Raw genomic sequence first — 22,302 nt, forward strand, 5'->3', positions numbered from 1 at the left:
GCAATATAGTATACAAAAATAACAGGAAACAAATAACAATGATGGCAACAATGATCAATCAGTGATGTACACAACAGCGCAACAAGAACACCATAAATATTGCTCAATAAATAATGAATACAAGTACAACCAATTAATCAAGTCCTTCAAATATAAATCTTTCGCCTATATGCTTTTCAAATAATAATCTTCAGGATATAATACTTTCCAATAAATATATTTCGAATATAATTCCTTCAAATATAATTCTTTCAAATAAATCTCTTTCAAATATAATTCCTTCAAATCAATATCTTTCAAATATAATTCTTTCAAATAAATATCTTTCACATAAAAGTCACCCTGTGACACCTCATTTCAAAATCATAAAATACAGCTCTCAACCCACTTTCATATTTCAATGGCACCTCGTGCCAATTTCTCTATCACAACCGCACGGACAACTCAAATGCCAATATGTAATGACCCAGCCGGTCGTTTTGAGCATTTCAATCCCGTTCCCCCATGTACTGCTCCTTTTGTGCTTTATAGCTATTGTATGACTTATCGAGTTAGTTAGTTCAGGTCCGGAGAGAATTTAGAGTGAAATGAGACACTTAGTCTCTTAAATGGAAAGCTTAAGTTGGAAAAGTCGACTGGATGTTGATCTATGTGTAAATGACCTCAGATTTGAATTCTGATGATTCCAATAGCTCCGTATGGTGATTTTGGACTTAGGAGCATGTCCGGAAAATTTTTTGGAGGTCCGTAGTGGAATTAGGCTTGAAATGGCGAAAGTTAAATTTTTGAAAAGTTTGACCGAGGGGTTGACTTTTTGATATCGGGGTCGAAATCTGATTTTGGAAATCTGAATAGGTTTGTAATGTGAAATGTGACTTGTGTGCAAAATTTGAGGTCAATCGGACGTGATTTGATAGGTTTCGGCGTCGTTTGTAGAATTTGAAAATTTCAAAGTTCATTAGGTTTGAATCCTTGTGTAATTTGTGTTTTTGATGTTGCTCGAGGTGGTTTGAGGATTCGACTAAATTCGTATTGAGATATAAGACCTATTGGTATAATTGGTTGAGGTCCTGGGGGCCTCGGGTGAGTTTCGGATGGTTAACGGATCAAATTCGGACTTAAAACCACTACTGGAAATTTTGCTTCGGTATTTTCACACCTGCGGAGGTCTGACCGCAGGTGTGAGGCCGCATATGCGCGTAACCAATAGAAGAAGCGGCCAAGGGTGGAGCTGGGCAGTGCTCGCAGGTGCGAGAATTTTGCCCGCATCTGCGAGGCCGCAGGTGCGAAGGGGTGGGCTCAGAAGAGGAAAATAGCAAGCCGGGCAACGTAAGTGCGACAATTGTCCGCAGAAGCGAGGGTCGCAGGTGCGGACAATTGTTCGCAGATGCGAAAATCGCTGGGGCAGAAGCTTAAATTCGGGGTTTCGTGATTTTCACCCATTTTCGAATTTTGGAGCTCGGTTTGGACGATTTTGGAGAGGAATGTTTCCACACAACTTGGGGTAAGTGTTCTTGACTCCCTTGTGATTATATTTCATGAATTAGTCTTCATTTTTGGTGTAAGATTATCGAATCTTCAAGAGAAATCAAAGAAAATTTCTATAATGTCACAAAACGAATTTTTCGAGTTTTGAATACCGATTCAGAGTCGGATTTTAGTGAAATTAGTATGGTTGAACTTGTAATTGGATGGGTTGTCGTATTTTGTGAGTTTCGTCGAATTCCGAGATGTGGGCCCCACGGGTGATTTTTGGGGCATAATTTCAGATTTTTAGAAAATATTAGTATTTTGATATAGAATTGATTCCTATAATTTTTGTGGGCTGAATCAAATTAATTGTGACTAGATTCGATATTGGATTTGGCTTGTTCGAGGTAAGTAACACTTCTAAACTTGGAGCCGAAGGTATGAACCCTGAATATACATGTTATGTGATTTGGTTGGAGGTGACGCAAATGCTAGGTGACGGGCGTGTGGGCATGCACCGTTGAAATTATGACGTAATTGATTCCGTGGAATTTTATAGTAAACTAATCTTGGCATTTTCCTTGTATTGTCATATGTTAAAGGAATTTGAGCTGAGAATCATATTAAAATTCATGTTGAGGCTATGTGCCAGTATTATTGGGACCCACAGAGGTCATATTATTGTGAATTATTTGTTTTAAATTGAAGATTTATACTCAGTCGTATTCATCTCATTACATATCATATCCGAGTCTCTGTTATTATTTATTGATACATCATATCATCATTTTCGGGGTATTTTCATGACATTGTAAGCCTATGAGAGAGAGAGAGAGGAGAGATTGATGACTGAAAGAGGCCGAGTGCCTGACTGTGAGGATATTTTTGGGATCGAGCTGCACATCAAAGCAGGCCATGTTGGCTTTATATATATTATTACTATTATGTGGATCGGGGCGGCCCACCTGCAGCAGGCCTTATAGGCTTTATTATAGCACGTGAATTGTCCGTGCGGATATATATATTGTTACTATAGTACGTGATTTGTCTGTGCAGCACGTGAGTTGTCTGTGCAGCACATTTGACATACAGGCATAAAGATGTATTTTTTCTCATGCTGTACAGTATCACATCATTCATGATTTCTCACACATGTTGACAGATGGGTATAGTGATGCATTTGTTTTACACGAGTTATCTGGAAAGAAAATGAAACATCTCATTTATTATTGAAAGGATTTTGGGAAAATTATTGTTTTCAAACCTATTCATATTTTTGGCAACTTCGGTAAACGATTTGGGTTTTCACTGATGTACTTGAAAGGAAGAACTATTTTTTTGAAGTCATGATTTAGCTGAGCATTTTATCTCTGAGTTACTTCTTATATTATTTGCCTTACGTTGTTGTGGACTATTGGTTTTGGACCCGACCCATGTAAAAGCTCGTCACTGCTTTCAACCTAAGGTTAGGTTTATTACTTACTCAGTACATGGGGTCGGTTGTGCTGACACTATATTTCTGCACATTGCGTGTAGATGTTGGCTGCTGTTGTTACTGTGCTCGATGGTTGCCGGATTTGAAGATGTACCTGCATTCCTATTGTAGCTGTCTCTTGTTCATGGTAGCCTTAGATTTATAAAATCTCTGTTTATGTACTTTTCAAACAGAAGATGTATTTACTTCATACCAGCTTTGTATACTCTATTCTTAGAAGCTCATGATTTGTACTACTAGTTCTTGAGGAATGTATAAGATTAAGATCTTTATTTACTTAAATTCCTTTAATAATTATTATTGGAACTGGATAGTTGAAAGTTGGCTTACCTAGCGGGTTGGGTTAGGTGCCATCACGACTAGTTGGATTTTGGGTCGTGACAAGGTGGTATCAAAGCTCTAGGTTCATAGGTTCTACATGTCATGAGCAAGTGTCTAGTAGAGCCTTGCGGATCAGTATGATGACGACCATACCTATCTTCGAGAGGCTACAGGGCATTTGGGATATATACTTCCCATCTTTCGCTTCTTATCGTGCAGAATTGATTCAGCTTGAGACATAACTCTTTGAATTCCTTCCATGTATTCGTATGCGTACATGAACGCTCGGTATTAGCTGTGCATCGCCGGCTTGTGATTCTATGAACGAGGTTCGAGATGTGTATTATGTGTTTTGGTGATGGGCTAGTCTGAAGGACTTGAGGCCATGGTTAGACCATAGCTTAAGTTCGGTAACTTCAGTTGTAACTTGTACATTTGGACTCATATGTCGGGTAATGTCCATACGAGTGGAATTTGTTTCTTGATGAGCGGTGGAATGGATTTGTGATGAGTATGATGTAACTACGGGATGTGTTATGACGATTTGAATATAATGAGAAGTGTTTTCTTGAAATGTAAAGGAAAGGCCATTGGGTGCTTGATTTTTATTTTGATGTGACGTACAGTTTCGAGTGTGAATATTTTGAAGGATCTTTCATGTTGTTAAATTTTGGGACAAATTAAATTCCCATGTATGGTTAATGAGTTTGGACTCATATAGACTAAGTGATTGCATAGAAATTGTAACTGCAAAAGGGTATAACAAGATACCAATTTGAGGCTAAGCAGGTGGTTTATCCCCTGCGGAGTAATCTACGTGGGTATGTTCCTTATAATGTGAGTGGATGGTTTCTTTTCTGCCAGTGGGGCGTATGTGTTGAGATTTGAATTGGAATTTGGTTGAGAAAGTTGACTTGACTGTCAAGAGAATAAATGCGAGCTTAGCGGATAACTGAGGTATTCTATGGTTGGCGTTGTACGAGCTTGAGAAGAATTTTCGTTGAACTGATTGCAGTATTATGACAGTAATAGAGTATGGATATTGTGAGTTATCGAGTGTTTAAATTTATGGCTTTGAGCCAAGTGGGGAGTCTACTATTGACAATTCAATTCATGGTTATGTGTCAAATTTTTGTTTTGGCCTGAGGTATACTTGGGAACTAGTGATGACTTGCAGAGGTGGAGTTCGAGAATGACTCGAGTAAGGGAATTTCTGGATACGGGTTATGGCACTTTAAGAGTATAGGAAAATCATGGGATGAGTGCGTTGTTACTTCTGAAGGATGTAGTGCACAGAGTATAAATTTGATCGTTGGTATTAAGGTAGGGTTACTTCTTTGAGTAGTGGTTTGCTAATGGGGCACGTGTCTTTCAACCCGTTTGGGCGGTGTAATTTTCAGATTCGAGCAAAATGAGTGACTCTCGAGGAGGTGCTAATGGATTCAAAAATGTATAAGTGGCAATTGAAAAAAAAAATCGGATTCGTATATCGCTAGAATCAGTTATTTACATTAGATGGTGTCAAGATTTGCGGTAATTCTGTATGACTATGGACTCTACATTTCAGTATAAAAAAGGGAAGAGGAACAATTTTAAATTTACATAAGGTCTTTCAGAGTGGATGTCTCGTTTGTGGTGCTTTTGGGGTACTTAAGAAGAATATATTGACTTATGGGCCTTAGGGCGGTGTGGTTTTATGTTAGGGTGTCTTATAGTGAGTTGTGGTTAAAGATCGTGGTGTTTTAGAAAGGAGAAGTATCAATCTGAAGATAAATTCGGAAGGGACTCGGAGAAATAGGACAACTAGGTAGTAGATTGGACCAGTATGGTAATGGTAGGATCGGTCCTTTGGGTAATTACGATAAGGTAAGACTTTGCAGATGTTTTGGTGGCAATATTCTTGGATTTGGTGACCTGCGTGGCTTGATTGAGTTAGAGATATTCAGTTCTGATGGCTTGATTATGTGCAAATGGATTCCAAAGTATCCTTGATGGTTTCTACCATAGTTTGAGCCGGATACTTTTCTACCGGTGTGGGGAATGTGTTGTGTATTGTGATTTCCTCCTGGAAAGAAGTAAGAGAAAGGTTTCTAACTAATAGAGTATGTAAATTGTTGGTGACTCAAAGTTGATAACGAGATTCTTGTGCTTGTCACATGATGGCATGATAGATGCGGTGTGTTGTGCGGGATTAAAATCTACATATACGAGGTGACAGTTCAGTCTTGAAGGGAAGACGAGGTGGCAGTTCAGTCTTGAAGGGAAGGTCCCGAATTTTTGACAACATGGTCAACTTCAGATATTTAGACGAATGTTATAACTGCTCGGTAATTCCTGAGAAGGGTGCGCATTTCAAAAAGTGCATTGTGTTTCGATGTCATTGATATTGCGATACACACCTGGTTGATAAACTGCTGATATTCAAATATTTCTATGCGGCACGAAAGAATTATGGAAATATTCCGAGTGGGATGATCTTGCATTAAGGACGTGATAGTCATTCGGGCGGTGGAGATTGGATCAGAAATGGTGATTCGTGTGTTCTATGGATTTTTTTTATTTGAAGACTAGGAGTTTTCAGGAGCATATTGTTTCATGGTTATGGACTGTGAAGTAGTGGCCGAAGCCAGCCAGATAATAGTATGTATTATGATTTCAGTTATTGTGGATTTTTGGAGGGTTATTTATCTATTTGTGGGTAACCAGAGCTGATTTGGGGGTCCATTGGTAGGCCCAATTAGGATGTGTATTCTACACCGAGTCGGATTTGTTAGATCCGTACTGCTATTGTTGAGGGATGTGCCATTCGGTTGATGTTGAGATTATTCATGTTCTGAAATGATCTGTGAGTTACTCTTTTATGCTACGAGGAGTTGTGATTCATTGGTTATGCACCCATGGTGCGGTTCTATTGGGGGCCTTAAGGCGGAATTTGAGCGATATGAGTAGGTGGGTATTGCATGATTGATTTCATGTTGGCTATGTTCTTTCAGGTTTTGTGTGGCATTGTGTCATTTGCCTCTCCGTGGTTATTGATTTTGAGCAGGGTGACTCGAAGTATATAATATGGACCGGCATTTGGATGGGGTCACGCATTGCAGCGGAGTTATGTAAAGGTATGTACCTTGTGTTAGAATTGTGTGATGGTTCTACGGTGTGTGATGGATTTCCAGCATTTCTTTGTGGCAGTATTTGTTAATCTTGCGGGCCAGTCCTCTCATTTGAGTCATTTCTCATGACTTAGTACATTTGAATTGTTGCGTATTGGCACACGGATGGCACGGTTTGTGGCTCTGAATTATTTTTGTGTGGCATCTCTGTGGGATAGTTGTGTTTAATAATATAAGGTCATTGGACCTATAATGAGTATGATCAGGGTTGAAATGATATATTCGGGAGGATAATATTGAAATTCGGCTTAGAAAGTGATTATGGTTCTGGTTGGGGCGAGAGAGCTCCATGACTTATTGATCTGATAAGGGGTTACAAGATTCTGCATGTTTCTTTTATTATCAACAGTGTACAAAGGTGTTGGGATGAGGTTTTGTTCTATATGGGGTTTAATACTAGTACTTGGTTGGTTTGAAGTAGTTATTGTGATCAGGAATGGTGCTACGAACATTCGAGTTGTGTAATATGCTCGGTGATTATATCCGTGGTTATAGTTATAGCTCGATGCAGCTTGTTCGGACTTATACGGTGTGTAACTGTGAGATTCGTGTCATGAAAAGAAATTCTGAAGGTTGGGAATTGAATTCCAAGGTTTTTGGTCTAATGTTAAATCAATGAATTCTCAGTTTGTTGCGTTGTCAGGCCTATATGGAATAGATGACGTGGGATCACCCCCGGTACGTGCGTGGTAATATGGAATAGTGACTTGATGGCTTGGAAACAGCTCTTGGCACGTTCGAGGACGAGCATATGTTTATGTGGTGGAGAATGTAACGACCCGACCGGTCATTTTGAGCATTTCAGTCCCGTTCCCCCATGTACTGCTCCATTTGTGCTTTATAGCTATTGTATGACTTATCGGGTTAGTTAGTTCGGGTCCGGAGAGAATTTAGAGTGAAATGAGACATTTAGTCTCTTAAATAGAAAGCTAAAGTTGGAAAAGTCGACCGGATGTTGATCCATGTGTAAACGACCTCGGATTCAAATTCTGATGATTCCAGTAGCTCTGTATGGTGATTTTGGACTTAGGAGCGTGTCAGGAGGTCCGTAGTGGAATTAGGCTTGAAATGGCAAAAGTTAATTTTTTTGGAAGTTTGACTGAGGGGTTGACTTTTTGATATCAAGGTCGAAATCCGATTTTGGAAATTTGAATAGGTCCGTAATATGAAATGTGACTTGTGTGCAAAATTTGAGGTCAATCAGACGTGATTTGATAGGTTTCAGTGTCGTTTGTAGAATTTGGAAATTTCGAAGTTCATTAGGCTTGAATCCATGTGTAATTCGTGTTTTTGATGTTTATCGAGGTGGTTTGAGGATTTGACTAAGTTTGTATTGAGATATAAGACTTGTTGGTATAATTGGTTGAGGTACCTGGGGCCTCGGGTGAGTTTCAGATGGTTAACGGATCAAATTCGGACTTAACACCACTGCTGGAAATTTTGCTTCTGATATTTTCGCACCTGTGGAGGTCTGACCGCAGTTGCGAGGCCGCATGTGCGTGTAACCAATCGCAGAAGCGGCCAAGAGCGGAGCTGGGCAGTGCTCGCAGGTGCGGGAATTTTGCCCGCATCTGCGAGGCCGCGGGTGCGAAGGGGTAGGCGCAGAAGCGGAAAATAGCGAGCCGGGCAGCGTAGGTACGACAATTGTCCGCAGAAGCGAGGGTCGCAGGTGCGACCCCTTGTTCGCAGATGCGGAAATCGCTGGGGCAGAAGCTTAAATTCGGGGTTTTGTGATTTTCACACATTTTCGGATTTTGGAGTTCGGTTTGGGCGATTTTGGAGAGAAATGTTTCCACACAACTTGGGGTAAGCGTTCTTGACTCCCTTATGATTATATTTCATGAATTAATATTCATTTTTGGTGTAAGATTAAAGAATCTTCAAGAGAAATCGAAGGAAATTTCTATAATGTCACAAAACGAATTTTTCGAGTTTTGAATACCGATTCGGAGTCGGATTTGAGTGAAATTAGTATGGTTGAACTTGTAATTGGATGTGTTGTCGTATTTTGTGAGTTTTGTCGGATTCCTAGACGTGGGCCCTACGGGTGATTTTTGGGGCGTAATTTTGGATTTTTGGAAAATATTAGTATTTTGATATAGAATTAATTCCTATAATTTTTGTGGGCTGAATCAAATTAATTGTGACTAGATTCGAGTCGTTTGAAAGTTGATACGTGCAGAATGGAATTTCTGGAGCATTGCTTAGCCTGCTCGATATTGGATTTGGCTTGTTCGAGGTAAGTAACACTTCTAAACTTGGAGCTGAGGGTATGAACCCTGAATATACATGTTATGTGATTTGGTAGAAGGTGACGCACATGATAGGTGACAGGCGTGTGGGCGTGCACCGTTGAAATTATGACGTACTTGATTCCGTGGAATTTTATACTAAACTAATCTTGGCATTTTCCTTGTATTGTCATATGTTAAAGGAATTTGAGCTGAGAATCATATTAACAATCATGTTGAGGCTATGTGCCAGTATTATTGAGACCCACAGAGGTCATATTGCTGTGAATTATTTGTTTTGAATTGAAGATTTATACTCAGTCATATTTATCTCATTACATATCATATCCCAGTCTCTGTTGTTATTTATTGATACATCATATCATCATTTTCGGGCTATTTTCATGACAGTGTGAGCCCATGAGAGAGAGAGTAGAGAGATTGATGACTGAGGGAGGCTGAGGGCCTAACTGTGAGGATATTTTTGGGATCGAGCTGCACGCTGCAGCAGGCCATGTTGGCTTTATATATATTATTACTATTATGTGGATCGGGGTTGCCCGCCTGCAGTAGGCCTTATAGGCTTTATGATAGTACGTGAGTTATCCGTGCGGATACAGATATTTATACTATAGCACGTGAGTTGTTCGTGCAGATTATAGCACTTGGGTTGAAGGAGCCCCTCCGGAGTCTGTACACACCCCCAGTGAGCGTAGGTACCTACTGAGTACGAGTGCCGAGCGCGAGTGCCGAGTGATTGGGAGGATTGAGTGACTGTGAGGACTGAGTGACTGGGAGGATTAATTGATTGGGAGGACTGAGTGAAATGATACTCTGAGAGTATGCATATGATTTTATCACTGAGTTGCATCGCATTGACATGCACATTTGACATACAGACATAGAGATGTATTTTTCCTTATGTTGTACAATATCATATCATTCATGATTTTTCAAACATGTTGACAGATGGGCATAGTGATGCATTTGTTTTACACGAGTTATCTGGAAAGAAAATGAAACATCTCATTTATTATTGAAAGAATTTTGGGAATATTATTGTTTTCAAACTTATTCATATTTTTGGCAACTTCGGTAAACGATTTGGGTTTTCACTGATGTACTTGAAAGGAAGAACTATTTTTTTAAGTCATGATTTAGCTGAGCATTTTATATCTGAGTTACTTCTTGTATTATTTGCCTTACGTTGTTGTGGACTATTGGTTTTGGACCCGACCTTGGTAAAAGCTCGTCACTACTTTCAACCTAAGGTTAGGTTTGTTACTTACTCAGTACATGGGGTCGGTTGTGTTGATACTACACTTCTGCACATTGCGTGCTTCTGCACATTGCGTGCTTGTATACTCAAACAGAAGATGTATTTACTTCATACCGGCTTTGTATACTCTATTCTTAGAAGCTCATGATTTGTACTACTAGTTCTTGGGGAATGTATAAGATTAAGATCTTTATTTACTTAAATTACCTTAATAATTGTTATTGAAATTGGATAGTTGAAAGTTGGCTTACCTAGCGGGTTGGGTTAGGTGCCATCACGACTAGTTGGATTTTGGGTCGTGACACAATATCATCATCATTTACTCATAGCACCTCGTGCCCACATTTCATATCATAACTGCACTGATAATTCACGTGCCAATATCATCATGTTTTACTCACGGCACCTCGTGCCCACATTTCATATCTGTTGCGGCGTGCAACCCAATCCCATATAACATAATCAGCCTTGCAATAGCAACTGGCTCCTAGTTTCAGAATAGATCAGACTATTATCAATTTACCAACAACAAGACAAATTGCACAAGATATAAAAATAAACACAAGGAAAATCACAACATCACATAAAACTTACCAACACAATAACCCCACATCATCACATATCATCCCTGATAATATCCACCCTTATCTCTCCTATAGCCACCCTTATCCCTCAGCCCTGACAATATCAATAACCACCATTATCGCTCCTATAGCCACCTTTATCGCTCCATATAATAGTCACTCTTATCCCTTTTTATTGGTTCAAATAACGTCATCATTCATGTCGATAAGCACCATCACATAAGGCATTGAACACATAAGGGAAGGAGCTTGGAAAAATCATAGTTACGTTCTCAAATAGCATGATGCCATGGTAAATATCTAAAATAATTAGGGAACATGAATCTTTCAACCCAACACATTAAGGCAAACAATTCTAGTAAGATCAAGTCGAAACTTACACCAATTATTCGGACACCAAGAGTTCGATTCTAGGAAGAAAAGAGTTAGCCACACATACCTCAATTGCGCTTCTTTAGAGTCTACAATTATCCGGAACCTTTAGCAACCTCAATCTATTTTAGCAATATACAAATTGAACCCAAAATTAGGAAAATATTCATAGTTCTAGTTCACTCTTCATTTTTCCCACACTCTTTATCACATGCATGCAAGATGAACCACTCTCATACCCATGAAGTATTGCCCTAGTACCCCATTATAGCTATGTTTGAAATTAAGAGTTGGGGTGATGAAATCTTACCTTTTTGGATCAAGAATTTGGTGCTCTACTTGAGTATTTCCAAGCCTTGAGTGATGGTTGAAGATCAATTGATGAAAATTAGGCCCTCCCTCTGAAACCCTCTCTCTCACACACTAGAAATATAAGAAATGAGCTTCAAAATGGACTAAATGGGTGTTTTAACGGAATGGGGGTCGGGTTTTAAATTAAAAAAAATGGTGTCCCGATACAGGTCTGCGGTCGCATATGCGACCGCATAATGGTTATGCGGTCCACAAAGTGACCGCAGAAATGGCCCTCAGGGCCTGGACTTACGGCCCAGGTATGTGACCAGTATGCGGTCCGCATACTCATTCTACCGTCGTATAATGCACCGCAGAACTCCCTCCGCAAAAACTCAAGAGAAATTATGCGATTGAGATGCGATCCACATATCGATTATGCGGTCGCATAATCGACCGCAAAACTGACCTCAAGTTGGCCAAACTTACTGCTTCACTTTGCGGCCATTATGCGGTCCGTAGAGTGATTATGCGGCCGCATAATGGGCCGCAGAAATACGTTCTTCTGCGAAACATTTTCCTCTCAGTCCGTAGGGTACTGTTCAATCCAAAAAGTCTGAATCTATAGTAACGCAAGAATCTATCTTGGCACCATGAAACCCCAAGTATTTTGGTTAAACTCTTTATGGGACCTTACAAATCCAATCCCAATATCTTCTCTACTCAGTCCCATAAGGAATCATGAATATATAATAATATTGTATCAAAAGAAAAAGAACTGCATGTAATTACCTGGAGTTTATTGTTAAGGCTCAAGAATATATGCCGATGACGAAGTGAAACACGGTATTCGGCGCTAAGAAACAGTAGAAACATTTTCTTTCTTTTCCCGCTTGAGATGTGGTTGGCTAAAGGGATTTTTTTGTTTTCAAACCCTTTTCTGGCTTCGTCCCTTTGAAGCAGATGGGCTAAGGCCTACTTGATTGCCTTCCTTCTTTATTTTATTGTTATTTTCTTTCTTCTTTTTTTTGCAAGTTATTTAACTATTCCTTATTTAATATGAGGTATTACAACCGGACTGCCCTTTTGCCTCCCTTTTTGTTTAATCAAAAGTAAAAAGTGTTATAAGACATGTTCTTTGGATTTTTAATCCCTCCTTTTCCGGAAAGAAGTCAACGAGACTAGATTTTCAGAGAACGATTAAACTACCAATAAGTATGTGCAAAATGACCCACCAATGAATATATACTCGGAATCCTCTTGTTGCTCCCAAACGCACATGCAAGTATACGTAGTTGTACAAGTAATAAAATGATAAGTCGAGTGTCGAACCCACGGAGACTTTATCAACTACCCACTAAAATCACCAAGATTGTTATTCAGTCAAGCTAAAATCGAGTTCAAGAATGTGATTATACTAAACTATAATTCGAATGAGTAACTAAATAATCAAGTAGCAAAATAATTGTGGTGTATTCAGTAGAGACAAATATTCCAGGGTTGTGATCGATTCACCAATCCTATTGTATTCTAGTTAACTCTCCCTTTCATAAAATTCACTCATGGTTGCTAATTAATCGAACAATTGCTCTCATAGCCTTCTCCCAAAGTACTACTCACCTATTCAAAATAGATTAATGCCTATATTCCTATGAAATCAATCTATTAAGAACGCATTAAGATTATGATATTTAATTAAGCATGGTGACTAGGTATATTCCTATCCTAACCACAAATCCCCTCCACCCCCCACCCCCCAAGAGTTAAGATCATGCTCTCTTCAATTCTTCTCTAATCTAAACATGGCTTTCTCAAGCATAGCATATATAGTAAATAGAACTTAACTGATGGCCAGACAATTAAGCAATCAATCACAGAATTGAAGAAACAACCATATATTAGTAAATTATAATCAAGGTTAAGTCAACGTAAAACAACAATATTCATGGCTAAATCATAACCCCGGAATTATGGGTTTTAGCCACTCATGTTCGTAGTAACAATCATCCAAGTATTTTGCATAAATAAATTACAAGGAAAAGATAAAGGGATGAAGAACTCTATGATTTTCTCCTCCAAAAGTTACCACGTGATGTCCTTGCCTCCAGTCGCCAAACTCCTGAAATATGATATTTTATGACTATTTATATGTGTAGGGAAGAGACCTAGACGAAATAACCAAGTCCAAAACCAAATAGGAGACAAAGTAGGCTTTAAAAATCCGAAACACGCTTGCCACGGGCCTCGCCTCGCGAGGCAAAACGCGAGCTTCACCTCGCTACACACTGTGCACCGCAACCTCTGACGCGAGCTCCTCCTCGCTTTAGCCTGCCCGTCGCCAGCTCCATAGCGAGCTTTAATCCTCGTGTTGCATGCTCTATAGCGAGCAAATATTCTCGCATCGCCCAACTGCTTAGCTTCAATTCAATTTTTGCTGCCTAACTTTTCAAACTCTTTTCTCATTCTCGTTTCTTGCTTTTGGTTCTTTTTCAGTTGTTCTCCTTTCTTTGTTTTGATTTCCTTTGTAATGTTAAACTTTATTCCTTATATATTCAATAATCAAATAATCATAGCTCCGTTCTTGTAGTGTATAAAATACACATAAAATCTCTACTTTGCTCCCAATTTCGTCTTCAACATACCTACACATAAAATAAACTCAATTAAGCACAAATATAGTATAGTTTAGCACTAAAGCCCCAAAATGTAAGATAAGTAATGCACTAAAAATATGGAATTATAGCCAAACATCACTACCCCACACTTAAACATTGCTCGTCCTCGAGCAATCAAACTACACTTTATATAGACACAGCTTTTATAAACAATTCTTCTAACTCATCACACCAAGAATTTTTAAAATAGACCAAGTACAAGAGTGTAACATCTTCACCTCAAAATTTGACTCGCAAGTACCATGCATTATTCACAATTCACTCACTTACTCTAACATAGAGGTCAATGACATTACCTTTCCTTCATGAATCAAGTGCCCTCACATAACAAAAGAGAGTTTTTCCATACACAATAAAATTTAAGAACAATTAGGAACTCAAGATAGAAAGAATTCTTTACTCTCAGAAATAAAATTCATATGCCATAAAATATGCACCATAGGCTTGCCCGTAGTGTACTACTCTATTAATCTAGTTCATTCAGTCTAGGATCAAGTAGGACTTTAATTGGTTGTAATGTAGGCTGCGGGTTGGATAGGATACATTTGAATATAATAGTGACTACACCTCCCTAAGCACTTTAATACACACACTTTAACATTTAAACCCCACACTTATGTCAAACCATAACTCTACCTTCACATCAATGTATATAACTCCATACTTCTTTAAGCACAATTACATCAACAGTCACCACTGTTAAGGAATATTTTTCACAACAATACAACTATATTTTTCTTTTCTTTTTCAATTCAAGTGGCTCTTATTATTTTTTTTAAAACAGTGCACCTTTTTCCTTATTTCATTAGTTCCACTCAAAAGCCAAACCAACCACCCCACACTTTAACTTTTACAAAGTTCATAACAATTCAAGTGCTCATGAGAGGTTAAAAGGTTCAAATAGATGGTTAATTCAAATAAATGGGTAAGGCTTGTGATGTGCTTGCCAAAGAAATAGGATTACAGGCTCAAAAGATTAACTGCGATACATAACAATTAGGCTGGTAAACTATATATATTTGGCTCAAGAAAGAAACGCTTATATCACTTCCAAGACTGAACAACGCTACTATTTCGTTTTGCAAATACACGGGGCAAGTTCTAGACATCAAATGCAATGCACAGAATAACACACAAACCTCACACACATATGGCACATAACTCACTCAGGATCGTACTCATCAAGACACTCTAGTCAAAGCAGTTAAGCAAATTTAAGATCATGCAATTTAAGGTACTTATACAAGAGTCAAAAACTGAGCCTAAGCGTCACAACCAAAGTACTCACTATTCTCAAGGCATAACAAAGTCAAGAGATATTGCTCCAATTTAATTCATCTCACAGTGGCTCCTACTCCTAAAAAATAAAACTAACTACACCAGGTTCAAACAAAACCCTTGAAAAAGAACCGCGGCACAAAGAAAAACTAAGGGGGAATTATTACACTACCCAACAAAAGAAAATCTTTTTGTCTTTTCTTTCTTTCAACTTAAATCCCTCAAGAAACCTGTCGAACGAGATCCATCGTCAGGAGAAGTCCAATTTTTCTACTTTTTTCCGATTTTTCATTTTTTTTTCATAGCTACTAAAATACTACACAACTACTAAAACAAAAATAAGAAGTTAACATTTTTCTAACATCCTATTACTAATTATTTAGAGAATTCTCTCACCCCACACTTAAAAGAGTGCAGTGTCCCCAATGCACAAATAAAGCAAAACAATAATGAGGGTGGACAAGAAACTCCATGAAAGGCCAAAGGCCGAAGCAATAGCGGTTCACGGGTACTCAGACTTCCCTCAAGCATGGTCCTTTGTGTGGCACCCCACACTTAGTTCTCACCATGTAACTCGATTTTGCACTCTTCCAATGGCTTTGCCTCCTATGCTTATAATCCTACAAAACAAAAACAAATACTACAACAATCATAAGAAAAAAAAATAGAAATAAACGAAAGCAGTAAAGATGGGTTGCCTCCCAACAAGCGCCTGATTTAACGTCGCGACACGACTCAGAATCTTGCTTACTCATTAGCGAGTGCAACCTTGGTCTTCTCACGATCAATTATTCCTCCCTAATAATGCTTTACTCTGTGTCCATTCACCAAAAACTTTCTTTCACCATTCAAAGCTCGCAGCTCAATTGCACCATAAGGAGTGACTCTCACTACCTCAAACGGGCCTGACCATCTCGATTTTAACTTCCCAGAAAATAGCTTTAGTCTAGAATTGAACAATAATACTTGTTGGCCTGGCTCGAAGTGACGCAGTTTGATATGCTTGTCATGCCATCTTTTTGTCTTTTCTTTGTAAAGCTTAGCATCTTTATAGGAGTGCAGTCTGAACTCATCTAACTCATTCAATTGCAAGAGTCTTTTCTTGCCCGCGGCTTCAAGGTCCATATTTAACTTCTTAATGGCCCAATATGCTTTGTGTTCAAGTTCAACATGCAAGCGACATGCCTTCCCATAAACTAACATATACGGCGACGCCCCAATTGGAGTTTTGTGTGCAGCTCTATATGCCCACAAGGCATCATCTAACTTTGCAGCCCAATCTTTTCTATTCACACTCACCGTCTTCTCTAAGATTTGCTTTATTTCTCTATTAGACACCTCAACTTGTCCACTTGTTTGAGGATGATATGTCGTCGCAACTCTATGGCGGACTCCATATTTATCTAGAAGGTTATTCAACAACTGATTACAAAAGTGTGTCCCTTAATCACTAATCAAAGCACGTGGAATCCCGAATCTCGAAAATATGTTCTTTTTTACAAACGCGACTACCACCATGGCATCATTCGTTGGCAATGCGATCGACTCTACCCATTTTGACACGTAGTCAACTTCTAGCAAAATGTACTTGTTTCCTCTGGACAATGGGAATGGTCCCATAAAATCTATCCCCCACACATCAAAAATCTCGACCTCGAGGATGTTCTTCAAAGGCATCTTATGCCTCTTTGTGATTGTTTCTGTTCTCTGACACTGGTCACACTTCTTAACAAATGCATGGGCGTCCTTGAATAATGTTGGCCAAAATTAACTGAATTGTAATACCTTTGCAGTTGTTCTATCGCCTCCATGATGGCCCCCATAGGGTGATGCATGACAATCATACAACACTAGTTCGACCTCCTTTTCAGGTATGCATCTCCTCATCATTTGGTTAGCACACTGCTTGTACAAATATGGCTCATCCCAATAGTAGAAGTTCATATCATGTAGAAACCTCTTCTAGCTTCAGATTCAATTTCAGGTGGAAGTACCCTGCTCACCAGATAATTCACATAGTCCGCGTACCATGGGGGATAGTCTTGGGTGATAGCAAAAAGTTGCTCATCAGGAAATACTTCTTTAATTTGGCCACCCTCCTCCACATGGTCGTGATTTTCCAGCCTTGATAGATGGTCAGCTAATTGGTTCTTTGTGCCCTTTCGATCTCGTATTTCCACACCAAATTCCTGCAACAACAAAACCCAGTGCATCAATCTAGCCTTAGATTCCTTCTTTGTAAATAGATACCCGATTGATACATGATCGGTATGGACTATGACTTTTGTTCCCACCAAGTATGCCCGAAATTTCTCAAAGGCCCACACCACAGCTGACAACTCTTTTTCAGTGGTGGTGTAATTCAGTTGCACGTCATCAAGAGTCTTACTCGCATAGTAGATGGAATAAAATATTTTGTCCTTCCTCTGGCCTAGCATTGCCCCAATAGCATGGTCATTTGCATCACACATAAGCTCAAATGGTAAGGACCAATCTGGTGCGGCAATAATGGGGGCAACCACCAGCTTCGTTTTGAGCTCTTTGAATGCTTTCAGGCAGGCGTCGTCAAAATTGAAAGTCACATCTTTTTCAAGTAACCTGCGCAAGGGAGTAGCAATTTTAGAAAAATCTTTAATAAAGCATCGATAGAATCCTGCGTGTCCCAAGAAACTCCGGACACCCTTCACAGAAATGGGTGGAGGTAATTTTTCAATCGCATCCACCTTCGCCTTATCAACTTCAATGCCGCTCCTAGACACTTTGTGACCCAACACGATGCCTTCCTGCACCATAAAATGGCACTTTTCCCAATTCAATACCAGATTTGTTTCTTCACAACAGGCTAACACCTTGCTCAAATTCTTCAAACAATCATCATAAGAAGACCCAAAGACTGAAAAATCATCCATAAAAATTTCCACAAATTTTTCCACCATATCGGTGAAAATAGCCATCATACATCTTTGAAAAGTAGCTGGTGCATTACAAAGACCAAACGGCATTCGCTTGAAGGAGAAAGTGCCATAAGGACAAGTAAAAGTTGTCTTTTCCTGATCCTCTGGGCATATGACGATCTGGTTGTACCCCGAATAACCATCAAGGAAGCAATAATAATCATACCCCGCCAATATGTCCAATATTTGGTCAATGAATGGAAGTGGGAAGTGGTCCTTGCAGGTTGCTTTGTTGAGCCTTCTGTAATCAATGCAAACTCTCCACCCTGTCACAGTGCGAGTAGGAATTAGATCATTTTTTTCATTCTCAACCACAGTCATCCCTCCCTTTTTAGGCACACATTGAACTGAGCTAACCCAATTGCTATCAGAGATAGGAAAAATGATACCTGCATCGAGCCACTTAAATACTTCCTTTTTCACGACTTTCTTCATGATAGGATTCAATCTCCTCTGCTGCTCAACACTGGGGCGGTGTCCATCTTCCAGAAAAATTTTATGCATGCAAAATGATGGACTGATTCCTTTGATGTCAGTAATTGTCCACCCTATAGCCTTTTTATGCTCGCGAAGTACTCCGAGTAATTTTTCTTCTTATACATTAGTCAGGCTGGACGAGATAATTACTAGAAATGTTTCAGAGCTCCCCAAATAAGCATAGCGCAAATGTGCTGGAAAGGGCTTTAATTCTAGCTTTGGAGCTTCCTCAATAGATGGCTTAGGAAGGGTCAGAGTAACAGGCCTGCCCAACTCCTCAAACTTCCCAAACCCATGGACATAATTGCATGATGTATCAAGTACTTGTTAAATTTTGCCCATCATCTTATCTTCAATGTCTTCTTCATTCCCAATCAAAGCTCGTTCAAGAGGATCTATGGGGCCCATATAAGGCACCAATGACATAGCATTGCTTTCCACTACAGAAATCATGGATAGCTCTTCATAGTGGGCTGGCAATCTGAGTGCTTTGTACACATTAAATACCTCCACTTGATCACCTACTCTCATCGTCATCTTTCTTTCGCATACATCAATAATAGCTCGGCATGTGGCTAAGAATGGATGCCCCAAAATAAATGGGACTTCCTGATCAGGCTCGTAGTCCAAGATAATGAAATCAGCAGGGAATATGAAAGAACCCACTTGAACTAACACATCTTCAATCACTCCTTCCGGATGAGCAAGGGAGCGGTCAGCCAACTGTAAGATTATTGCTGTTGGGCGCAGCTCACCCAGACCCAACTTTCTGAACACAGATAGCGGCATCAGATTGATGCTCGCTCCAAGATCACACAAAGCTCGCCCGACTGCATGCTTACCAATCGAGATTTGGATAGTGAAACTACCTGGATCTTTCAATTTCTGAGATAGCTTGCTTTGGATTCTAGAGCTACATTCCTCAGTGAGTGCCACAGTCTCGAATTCAGTCAGCCTCTTTTTATTTGCCATTATGTCCTTGATGTATTTTGCATATTTGGGAACTTCTTGCAGGATGTCTACCAGTGGAATATTTATTTGCACATGCTTCAAAATATCAAGAAACTTTTTATACGCGGCATTATCCTTCACTTTCTGCAATCTTTGAGGGAACGGAGGCAGTGGCCTCGCAACTAATGGTGGGGGTTTCTTAGCCACCGCCTCTTCAGTTGGCTTCTCAGACTCCTTTGATTTTTCTGATTCTGACTCTATAGTGGTCGGCTTCTCATTAAAGGTCACTTGTTTTCTCTTTTTCGATTGGACTTCTTCTAATTGTCTCCTATTCCTCAATGAGACAGCATTAATAGATGCCTTAGGATTAGCCTCAGTGACACTTGGAAGAGCTCCAACTGGTCGAGTATTTTGGGCACTAGCCAGCTGTCCCATTTGGAGCTCCAAATTTCTCATTACTGCGGCTTGGGCTTGTGGTTAGCCATCAATTTCTTCATCATTTCCTCAATGTGACTTGTTGAGTTTGCATGTTGTTCGGCCTGGGGTGGTCTATATTATTGTTGAGGTGCTTGTGGTCGGTATTGATTTTGAGCACCTTGGTTTCCACTCCAAGAGAAGTTTGGGTGGTTCCTCCAGTTGGGATTGTAAGTGTTCCCATATTGGTTTGTCTGGCCCCTATTTGCATTACCCACAAAGCAGACACACTCTGGATTAACTGGGCATAAGTCGCTCGTGTGACCCTCTCCACATACTTCACAAAACATTTGAACCTGTTGCACTGGTTGAGCTTGTTCCTTGTTAATAACCAAGGTCATCTGATTGACTTGGTTGGTCAGTGTAGAAATATGCGTTGATAATGCCGAGACGACATCTAACTCGAGAATCCCTGCAGATTTTTGTACTGTGTGTTTGCCCATTTCTCCTTACCATTCCAGATTGCTTTTGGAGAATTTATTCAATAATGCATATATCTCGTCAAAGCTTTTCTCCAACACTTGACCTCCAGTTCCAGCATCTACCACAATTTTTGTCTCAGGATGTAGTCCTTCTATGGAAGTGTGAGCTAACACTTCGTTTGTCTGATTATGATGAGGACAATCTCTGAGCATCCCCTTGAACCTCTCCCAAGCTGAATATAGAGACTCCCCTACTTTCTGTTTGAAGGTGACTATCTCACTTCTGATCTTTGCAGTTTTTCCTGAAGGGAAGAACCTTGCCAGAAATTTCCTTGCCATATCATTCCATGATGTAATAGAATTAGCTGGTTCTGCCTTCAGACATCGCTTTGCTTCGCCCAACAGAGAGAATGGAAAAAGTGTGAGCCTCACATAGTCTGGAGTGACCCTGTTAGTGATGTAAGTATCACTAATCTCCAAGAAGTTCAGGATATGCTGTTGTGGATCCTCGTGTGGAAGACCCATAAACTGCCCATTCGCATGAATTATCTGGATCATGCTTTGTTTCAGCTCAAAGTGCCCAGTGATTCTGGGCTTCACAATGCTGGAGGTGACATTAGCAATACTGGGCATCGCCACCTCCTGAAAAGCCATGTGTTGCTCCTCTGCCATGTTCACAGGAAATTGAACGAGTGCCTGAAGATTATTTGTATCCCTTGCTTCCCTCAACCTCCTATGAAATGTTCTCTCATGTTCGGGGTCAAAGCCTTTAAGTCTGTCCTGGCTTCTGACCCTGCGCATTCAATCGAAGTTCCTGAGATCATAGCAACAATCAAGTAATGTTAGAGTTGACGAAATAAACAATTAAAGCAAAAACTAGAAAGTAGTCGATATTCAAGTCCCCGGCAACGGCTCCAAAAACTTGTTACTCCCAAACGCACACGCAAGTATACGTGGTCGTACAAGTAATAAAATGATATGTCGAGTATTGAACCCACAGAGACTTGTATCAACTACCCACTAAAATCACCAAGATTATTATTCAGTCAAGCCAAAATCGAGTTCAAGAATGTGATTATACTAAACTATAATTCGAAGGAGTAACTAAATTATCAAATAGCAAAATAATTGTGGTGTATTTAGTAGAGACAAATATTCCAGGGTTGTGATCGATTCACCAATCCTATTGTATTCTAGTTAACTCTCCCTTTCATACAATTCACTCATGATTACTAATTAATCGAACAATTGCTCTCATAGCCTTCTCCCAAAGTACTACTCGCCTATTCAAAATAGATTAACGCCTATATTCCTATGAAATCAATCTATCAAGAACGCATTAAGATTACGATATTTAATTAAGCACGGTAACTAGGTATATTCCTATCCTAACCATAAATTCGCCCCCTTAAGAGAATCCGCTCCCCCTAAGGGTTAAGATCATGCTCTCTTCAATTCTTTTCTAATCTAAACACGGCTTTCCCAAGCATAGCATAGATAGTAAATAGAACCTAACTGTTAGCCAAACAATTAAGCAATTAATCACAGAATTGAAGAAACAACCATATATTAGTAAATTGTAATCAAGGTTAAGTCAACGTAAAACAACAATATGCATGGCTAAATCACAACCCCAGAATTATGGGTTTTAGCCACTCATGTTCGTAGTAACAAACTTCCAAGTATTTTGCATAAATAAATTACAAGGAAAAGATAAAGGGATGAAGAACTCTATGATTTTCTCCTCCAAAAGTTGTCCACGTGATGTTCTTGCCTCCGGTCACCAAACTCCTGAAAAATGGTGTTTTATGACTATTTATATGTGTAGGGAAGAGACCTAGACGAAATAACCAAGTCC

General features: G+C 39.5%; 1 protein-coding gene and 1 non-coding gene across 2 annotated transcripts; one reads left to right on the forward strand and one right to left on the reverse strand.

Annotated features, from left to right (window-relative positions):
• Window positions 1-15,964: 15,964 nt before the first annotated feature.
• LOC142175700 (uncharacterized) lies at window positions 15,965-17,110 on the reverse strand. Its single transcript, XM_075242678.1, has 2 exons — window positions 16,952-17,110; window positions 15,965-16,588 (listed from the first exon to the last, which is right to left on the reverse strand). Exons 1-2 carry the CDS (start codon window positions 17,108-17,110, stop codon window positions 15,965-15,967), a joined length of 783 nt encoding a protein of 260 aa, XP_075098779.1.
• A 3,520-nt stretch (window positions 17,111-20,630) lies between these two features.
• LOC142176958 (small nucleolar RNA R71) lies at window positions 20,631-20,735 on the forward strand. Its single transcript, XR_012705752.1, has one exon. It is a non-coding gene; the product is annotated as a small nucleolar RNA R71 (small nucleolar RNA).
• The last annotated feature ends 1,567 nt before the right edge of the window (window positions 20,736-22,302 follow it).

The sequence above is a fragment of the Nicotiana tabacum genome, chromosome 22 (genome assembly GCF_000715075.1).
Source record: "Nicotiana tabacum cultivar K326 chromosome 22, ASM71507v2, whole genome shotgun sequence".
NCBI lineage: Eukaryota > Viridiplantae > Streptophyta > Magnoliopsida > Solanales > Solanaceae > Nicotiana > Nicotiana tabacum.

Coding starts and splice junctions, on each gene's coding strand:
- LOC142175700 (XM_075242678.1), bottom strand. CDS start 17,110: ATGAACTTCTACTATTGGGATGAGCCATATTTGTACAAGCAGTGTGCT. Junction 16,589..16,951: donor GCGATAGAACAACTGCAAAG/GTATTACAATTC, acceptor TTTTGTAATCAG/TTGTTGAATAACCTTCTAGA.